Genomic DNA, 8,719 nt, shown 5'->3' on the forward strand with positions numbered 1-8,719 from the left:
TGTATTGGGAGTGAGGGTAAATATTTACTGTTAACATCCTATGAAGTATTCTGTATTTAAAAGGTTTTAGAAGTGTCTTAAACAAGAGAAAAAGTTGGGGATGTGAATCCAGAGCCTGGGGCCTAAGCAACTGAAGATGCAGCCAGCAATCCAGTGTTCTACTCCACTTGTTTCTTCACCCAGCTCTTGGGGTTTTGTTTTCTTTCGATCACCCGCCACCTTTTGTTACCATGTGCATCAAGTTCCATAACTGCTTCCAACAAGAAAGTGGATTGATATTTTAAAGGATCAAGAACGGGCACAAATGGGACTAAGTGGATAGCACTTTGAGAGGCAGCATGGGTATCCTAGGCCAAATGGCCCATCCCGTGCTGTAAAATATGAATTTATTCTATGATGATTTACTAGCTATAAATGAGTATGTTCATGATGTGAATGCCATTTGCAAATGCATTGTAAATCTTTAATCTTGTTTTATTTCCCAACTGCTTTTTAATCTCTCGATTGCCAAATTCCTGCAGTTTAACTTGTTAATGTAATACCAGTTTCTAGCTTCTCTCAATTTGCAGCGTGACTAAAATAGAAACTGATCTGTCTGTATTCAAATACACGGAAAGCATCCTGAATCATGGTTTTGTTTCTTTCTATTAGGTTATTGATATCTCAATGATCCTTGCTGAAGCGATTCGAAGAACTCACAATGGGGAGTCTGTGTCTTACCTGTTCAGCCATGTTCCATTGTAATGTCTATGGCATCTGCTGTTTCAGTACATGCTATTTACCAAATTGTTTTCTCTTCCCATTATCCCTTCCCTTGCACCTGCCACACCAAATGGTAAAATGTAGTCTTTGCTTCTGTTTCAGCATTCAGGACAAGATTTGAGTAGACATTCATTCGGTATATTGGATGTTTCCAATTAAAGTGTGCTGCAATTGGGTTTAATATGTATGATAATTACATAGCCCTATATATTAAAAAAAATCAAAAAAGGAAGTGTATCTGGTATTTAATTAAAATGCCTGTGTACATTCTCAACATTCTTATCCATGTTGCAATATCCGTATCTGCTGTAGTGTAAGCTGTTGCTGTTACTTCAAGAAAGTTGTTGCTAGGTGCCTACACATATTGTGGCAAAACTGGAATAGAAATGATGTTTTGAGGAAAAAGAATGTATTAAATCTCTTCTTCCTGCTATTTTCATATAAATGTTTTGTTTCCATCATTGCAGGAGTGTACTTAGTCAAATTCTGTATATATTCCACCTGGAATGGTTCTGATCTGGAGAAAGAGGGACAGATCATTGCTGCCTTGTGCTTTTCCAGATGTATACGTTCATAATTATGAAAGTCCTGTTATTGAATGATGCATTCCTCTTACCCTCCCCCACATTGGTTTGGTTTGAATTGGGCTCTCCTCACGGTCAATTAGAAGATGGCTCAGCTCACTTTCCATATTCCTTTAAGTGAATTGGAGCTCCAGAGGCAGAATATGCGCCTTTAAACCAGGGAACGACTTTGTTTTTATTGAAATCCAAATAACCTGGATAAAACAATGAAAATGTAATCAGTGTTGCAATTTTATTTACTTGACCGCTTTCCTCTCTCTTGTTCTGTGTACACATTTATGAGCCATATATTTAAAAATAATTGTTGTGACCTCATGTAGTTGGTTTACAGCTGAGCAGTTTTTTCTCACTCTTGTGATGGGTAGAAATTTGACCCGCTGCTTGTGTGTAATCCAGACAAGTAGATTAATTTTGCCCCTCTTTTGACCATAAACTATAAGGCTGGTGTATTTTTATTTTCTTAGTAACCCATCTTTGAAGACTTGATTGAGTGAAACCTTGCTGTGAGCATCCTGGATTTCAACTATGTTTTATAGCTGGGATATGTGCAGAGTTTTGAGGACAGCATTGGCCTTTGTAATTATCTGCAGCATATTTCACTTGCAGTATCTTGGTAATCCTGAAACAAAAACATGTGTCTAAATCTAGTACAAGAAATCTTACAGGTATTGAGGTCATAAAATGGGATTTGTCTTGTATTTTCTGGCTTCTTTGCTCAGCAAGACCAGCTCTGAACATATTTTTGAAACTTGTATCAAAATTATTTACAGATACAATCTCTGTTGGAATGTTGGCTTTGCGAGGGATATTGCTGTTCTGCAACACCAAATAACTTGGATGTTGTTTTGTAAATGTCACGTGATTGAAAACTTTCTTGAAAGGAGCATTAAAATGCTGGCTTGCACACTTGACCTCAGCAAGGATATAAGAGCTTGGTTTACCTATTGTTTGACTCCAATGTGAAATGAGACTGTTCCCAGTGCCCTAGGGCATACAGGGCAGTTTTTCAGCCAATTGGCACTGGCAGGTTGTGGGGAACGTGTAGGAAGCTTCATCCACAATGCAATTCTGTGAAGTGATGAATTTAAGTTTATTGCTAGATGAAGTCCAAATAACTCTCCAACTTAAATGAGACGTACATGCACTGTTTGGAATAAGTATACGCCATTCCCCTGCAAGAACTCTGAATACGAGCAAGACATTTAAATACTTTTTATATATGTGGGTGTAAACAGGGTTCATGTTCTCAGTTTATATTCTCATTTATAAAATTGGAATCACAGTGAGTGGGGGTTGGTGCTGTTGCCAGAAGAGTTGTCATAGCCATGATTCAAGATGGATGGTAATGTTGGCTCACTCTGGACTTTGCTCTTAAACTGGTCCCACCATTTTGTCCCTTTTAGACTTTTAATCCTCACTATCTGTACCCAGCAGTGTCAGGATTTAGTGCTATTCGGAGGTGCAGTATCTCTCATGACCTATTATAGATAGCTTTTGGATTCTTTAGTTGAAAATAAGGAGTTGCAATGCATTATGTGCAAATATATACAATAATTTTAACATGGCCTGATCTGTGCATAGAAATATTGAATTTTAAAAACATCTTGTGAAGTTGGTGTTGAACCCTGTAAAGTTACATTGGGACAATTTCTACAGAAATGCAAGCCTGCAATCGTTATTCAGTTTTTAAAAGTTTGTTTTCTACAGTATGGAGAAAAGCTGAAGAGCTTTAGTTTGTCAATCATGTGCTACAATAAATATATATTGGTTATTTTTGCCATATAAGTGTTCAGATTTCCATTTTTAATTTCATGTAGATAAGCTTAACTTTTTTTTTCTTATTATTCTATCTTGTCTCTCTCTCTCTCTCTCTCTCTCTCTCTCTCTCTCTCTCTCTCTCTCTCTCTCTCTCTCTCTCTCTCTCTCTCTCTCTCTCTCTCTCTCTCTCTCTCTCTCTCTCACATACTTTTGAGGTACAATTCCTTAGGCAGCGGTTCCCATCCAGTACCTTGCCCAAACTTCCATTGTATTTTTATTCAGGTTTTGCAGAATTTTTCATAATAAAACGGTAGTAACAATAATAACAAAACAAACGGGGGGGGGGTGGTTTGAGTCCCTCCACATTAATAAAATCTGTCTCCAGGCTACTCTGGAGGCAAAGGCCAAGATGTCGGCCTTTTTTTGCCCCCTGAACTCCTGGGTCTTCTGACACTTGAAAGATCGCTATCTCTGGACTCTGCACCACCTGTGTGTGTGTTAAGCACCTTGGACATTGCCCTTGCGAACCCTTGCCAGAACTCTAAGCTCCGGGCATGCCCAAAACATGTGGACATGGTTTGCAGGGCTGCCCTTGCACCTCATACAACTGTCTTCTAACCCAGAAAACTTGCTCATTCTCGCTGCTGTCATGTGTGCCCAGTGGGCCACCTTAAATTGAATTAGACTGAGCCTGGCACTGAGGAGGAATTAACCCTGCCCAAGACCTCTGCTCACAGACCTGCTTCCAACTCCTCACCTAGCTCCTCTTCTCTTTCCCCTCCCCCCCCCCCCCCCCCCCCCCCCCCCCAAACTTGCCCTTGAGCTCCTTCACCGGGGTTTTCTCCACCTCCTGTAGTTCCTGGTATATATCCGACACCTTCCCCTCCCCCACCCAGGTGCCGGAGACCACCCTGTCCTGTATCCTCAGTGGCGGCAGTGTCAGAAAGGCCACTACCTGTTTTTTCAGGAAGGCTCATACTTGCAGATATTTAAAGGCGTTTCCTGGCAGCAGATTAAATTTGTCCTCTAATGCCTTCAAACTGGGAAAGCTTCCGTCTATGAACAGATCTCCCATCCTTCTGATGCCTCCAAATTTCCATTATAACACGAGCCTTCATGGTATGTTGCCAGAGTTGGATTGAGGCTTGTATTTCTGACGTGCATGTTTTGATGCCTTAAACCTATATGGGTTTCAAGAGTTTTTTTTTTTAAAATTGAGGGTATTTGCAAGTTTTTATAATAATAATCACAGCAACATAAACATGGTACAATAAATTTCCACCCCATCACAATCTTCACTCACCTCAACCATAAAACAACAGTGCCCCCCCCCCCTTGGAATTCTGCTGACATTTTAATTTTCCCTGAGAAGTCGACGAATAGCTGCCACCTCCGGGTGAACTCAACCATTGCCACACTTTAGGCGAACTTTATTTTCTCCAGACTGAGAAACCTAGCCATGTCACTAACCCAGGTCTCTACACTCGGGGGCTTCGAGTCTCTGCACAGTTCCATCCATTTCCAGGCTACCAGGGAGGCAAAGGCCAAGATTGCCTCTTTTGCCCTCTGCACTCCCGGCTCTTCTGACACTCCAAAGATCGCCACCTCCGGACTCGGCACCACCCGTGTTTTGAGTATCGTGGACATTGCCTTAGCAAAACCCTTTAAGCTTTGGGCATGCCCAAAACATGTGGACATGATTTGCTGGGCTTCCTGTGCACCTCGCACACCTATCTACCCCCAAAAACCTGCTCATCTGGGCCACCATGTGTGCCCGGTGGGCTACCTTGAATTGTATCAAGCTAAGCCTGGCAAATGATGAGGATGCATTAACCCTGCTTAGGTCATCTGCCCTCCGACCTGCCTCTATCTCTCTTCCTAGCTTGTCCTCCCACTTGCTCTTAAGCTCCTCCACTGGAGTTTCCTCTGCATCCAGAAGTTCCTGGTAAATATCTGATACCTTCCCCTCTCCTACCCAGGTACTGGAGACTACTCTGCCCTGTATCCCCTGTGGCGGCAGCAGTGGGAAGGCTGGAACCTGCCTTCTCAAAGTCTTACACCTGCAAATACCTAAACCCAATCCCTGCTGGCAATTCAAATTTATCCTCCAAGGCTTTCAAGCTGGGGAAGCTCCTATCTTATAAATAGATCCCTTTGCCATCTCCGGAACCTATCATCCAGCCTACCCGCTATAAACCGATGGTTATCATAAATCGGGGTCCAAACCGATGCTCCCTCCACTCTTCCATCTCCTTCACTGCCCCCGGATTCTCAGAGCTGCCACCACCACCAGACTTGTGGAATATCGGGCCAGCGAGAACGGAACAGGTGCCAATATCAGTACTCCCAAACTTGTGTCTTTACATGACGCCGCCTCCACTGCTCCCACACCAACCCCTCCCCCACTACCCACTTCCTAATCATGGCTATGTTAGCCGCCCAGTAGTAATTGCAAAAGTTCAGCAGCGTCAACCCACCCTCGGGTTTCAAGAGTTGATGGTCGGCATATAGTTCGTGTGTCTCAAATGTTCCTAGAATTCAAATGTTTTAGTGATCTAAGACAATTAAATATACATTATTTGGGGGAGATTTTTGATAAAGTTGTATGCAGTCAGCTTATTTTTTTTCTTGTTACTATTTTTTTGTCCTTTTTCTATCCTTTTCATAAATAATCCTTGGGGACGCAATATGTACTTCAAAGTACTTAAGTAGGAGTGTGCTTTATTTGAGAACATTCATTTTTTTTAAATGGTTGAATAAGATTAAAGTCTAAGTCACTTTTTACACAGTTGGACAACTGCGATCGTTCTGGAAGATCCTAAATACTCAGGGCCATGTTCACAATAGTCCAATGCTAATGAATAAAGGAGAGTGCACTCTTATCATGTCGATAATCCACTTCAGAGGGAAATTAAGTGATCTGTTTTCAGTTTTACACCCTTGCGAAGTAACCAGAATTCAGTAATGGGTTGCTGGAATCTGTACATAAATTAACATGATAATTTGATGAGTGGAAAGCATCATGGCCACTTAAGTTCTGTAGTCGGCACAGATTTCTTCTGACAGAGGACAAGATATCAGAAACCCAGGTAACTGAAATTACTTTTATAGTTGACAATGATGCAAGCTGAAAGAGGATCAAATTATAATATGATTTTAATATTATAATTAAATGAAAGGTATATGTGCATTCCTAACCATTAACCTGGTTTAACTGGGAGATCCAATCCCTACTGAAGTCCTGACCCGAGGTGTTCAAGGCAGGCACCCTGACCTGTACAAGAAATCTAGGTGTGACCTCTGCAAAGCCAAGAGACAATACCAAACCAAGCTAGTCACACACTAACGACATGGACTCTCATCGGTTGTGGCAAGGCTTACACAATCTAACCAAGCAAAGCCGAGTAGAATCTCTGCCAACAGAGCATCCCTCCCCGATTAACTCAATGTGTTCTATGCTTGTTTCAAGCAGGACGCCAACAAACTTGTCAATGGCCCCAACTTCCTAGGACTCACCCACACTTGTCAGATGGGCCTTCTTGAAAGTGAGCACCTGGAAAGCAGCAGGTTCTGATGGAGTCCATGGTCATGCACACCGATCCTGCACAGACCAACTGGCGGGTGTGTTCGCAAACATCTTCAACCTCTTCCTGTGTCGAGCCTGACTGACATTTATTGACTGACTGTCTGCACTTCCCCGCTGCCATGGGAAAGCAGGCAGCATAATCCAAGACCCCCCCCCCCCCCTTGCTTATTCTCACAACTTCCCAGGCAGGAGATACGAAAGTCTGAGAACATGCACTAACAGGTTCAAAAATAGCTTCTTCCCTACTGTTATCAGACTCCTGAATGGCACTCTTAGGGCACTCATAGACATCGAGTGAAACATATGTATTTTTATGTATGGAACGATCTGCCTGGGAATCTTATTTCCTGTTGCAACTTATATCTCACTTATTTTAGTGTCATCGGCAAATATGGTTATAGTACCTTCCATCCCTACATCCAAGTCATTAATAAATATTGTAAATAGTTGGGGCCCAAGGACTGAATGCTGTGGCATCCCACTATTTACATTGTGCCAAGCAGAAATAGTCCCATTTATTCTAACACTCTGCCTTCTGTTGGTTAGCCAGTCTTCTATCTAAGTTAATAAATTATTCCTATTCCCATGTGATCTTACCTTGTGTATTAACCTTTTGTGCGGCACCTTCTGGAAGTCCAGATATACTACATCTACAGGATGCCCATTATCCACTTGGCTTGTAACATCTTTGAAGAGCTTTAGCAAATCAGTCACATGTGACTTACCCTTCATAAAATCATGTCTGTCCCTCAGCTAATAAAGGCAAGTAGCCCATATGCTGCCTTAACCACCATATCTACTTCTGCTGCCTTTAGGGATCTATGTACAAGAACTCAAAGGTCCCTCTGGTCCTCTGTCTTTCTAAGTGTTCTACTGTTCATGGCTTCCCATGTCTTGTTATTTCCCCCCCCCCCAAAAAAAAAAAAAAAATGCATCACTGTGCACCTTTTCACAGTTCATATTTAAGTAGTGTCTTCATTATAACCAAATTGATACTACTTTGCCTTTTCTGCCACCTTGTGTTGATGCATTGTTTTCTGCCTCTTTTTTTAAATCCATGTATTTCAGCTTAATCCAGGTCTTTCAGAGGAAAACATTTAAAGAATACACACATTCCTCAAGTACCAAGAGATGCAAATACTGATCAGGAATTGAGCAAAATAATGGAAATTGGGTAATATAAGTTTCTAAAGTCAGATCAAAGGATGGAATACCCAAGGAAAATATGTACTGCTTTTTCAGTTCATATAAGGCCAAGTTGCAACAGTCAGAATGGAAATAGTAATGAGTTAAAAATAGAAGGGTCAAGCAAAAGGAATAGTACTCAGCAAAGTGGTCTACTAAACTGCAATTTAGAGTTCTTTTTAGCTCGTGCATGGGATGTGGATTCACTGACCAGGCCAGTATTTATTGTCCATCCCTAATTGCCCTTTAAGGTGGTGGCGCTGCAATCCATGTGGTGTAGGTGTACCCATAGTCCATTCTCTCAGCTGGGGTTTGGGGAGATTGCTGCCTTGCCATGGCCAAGAGTGAAAAGCCGCAAGTTTACCTGTACATCCCCGCCCAGGGCAACACACTGGACCACTTCTTTATTGAGTTGAGGGCTGATGTGGTCCCAAAAACTGCAGAAAATTTCCATGCCTTGTGCACTGGTGAGAAGGGGTTTGGTTACAAGGGCTCAATATTCCACCGAATCATTCCTGAATTTATGTGCCAGGGTGGTGACTTCACGGAGCACCATGGTACTGGTGAGAAGTCCAGCTACGGTGAAAAGTTTAAGGATGAGAATTTCAAACTGGAGCACACAGGAGCTGATATCTTGTTCATGGCCAATGCTGGACCAAATACAAATGGCTTCCAGTTCTTTATCTGCACTGCACATACTCCATTGTTAAATGGAACGCATGTTGTATTTGGTAAGGTCGAAGAAGGCTACGACGTGGTGGAGAAGATGGAGAAATTGGGCAGCGGTGATGGCAAAACTAGTAGTACTGTTAACATCATTAATTGTGGGCAGATATGCATGTAA

At 42.0% G+C, this 8,719-nt stretch overlaps 2 protein-coding genes across 2 annotated transcripts in view; both read left to right on the forward strand.

Annotated features, from left to right (window-relative positions):
• Positions 1–3,131, forward strand: part of LOC140418114 (ribose-phosphate pyrophosphokinase 1-like) — a 39,026-nt gene extending 35,895 nt beyond the window's left edge. Inside the window, exon 7 of the mRNA XM_072501528.1 lies at positions 652–3,131. Coding sequence (XP_072357629.1) covers positions 652–744 — 93 coding nt within the window. The 3' untranslated portion in view covers positions 745–3,131. The remainder of the gene's footprint in view (positions 1–651) is intronic.
• A 5,078-nt stretch (positions 3,132–8,209) lies between these two features.
• Positions 8,210–8,719, forward strand: LOC140418115 (peptidyl-prolyl cis-trans isomerase-like). Its single transcript, XM_072501529.1, has one exon. The coding sequence runs from the start codon at positions 8,210–8,212 to the stop codon at positions 8,717–8,719; it is 510 nt and encodes a 169-aa protein (XP_072357630.1).

The sequence above is a fragment of the Scyliorhinus torazame genome, chromosome 5 (genome assembly GCF_047496885.1).
Source record: "Scyliorhinus torazame isolate Kashiwa2021f chromosome 5, sScyTor2.1, whole genome shotgun sequence".
NCBI classification, from domain to species: Eukaryota; Metazoa; Chordata; class Chondrichthyes; order Carcharhiniformes; family Scyliorhinidae; genus Scyliorhinus; species Scyliorhinus torazame.

What these genes read in the sequence shown, in the direction of transcription:
- LOC140418115 (XM_072501529.1), top strand. Translation starts at nt 8,210, where the DNA reads ATGGCCAAGAGTGAAAAGCCGCAAGTTTACCTGTACATCCCCGCCCAG.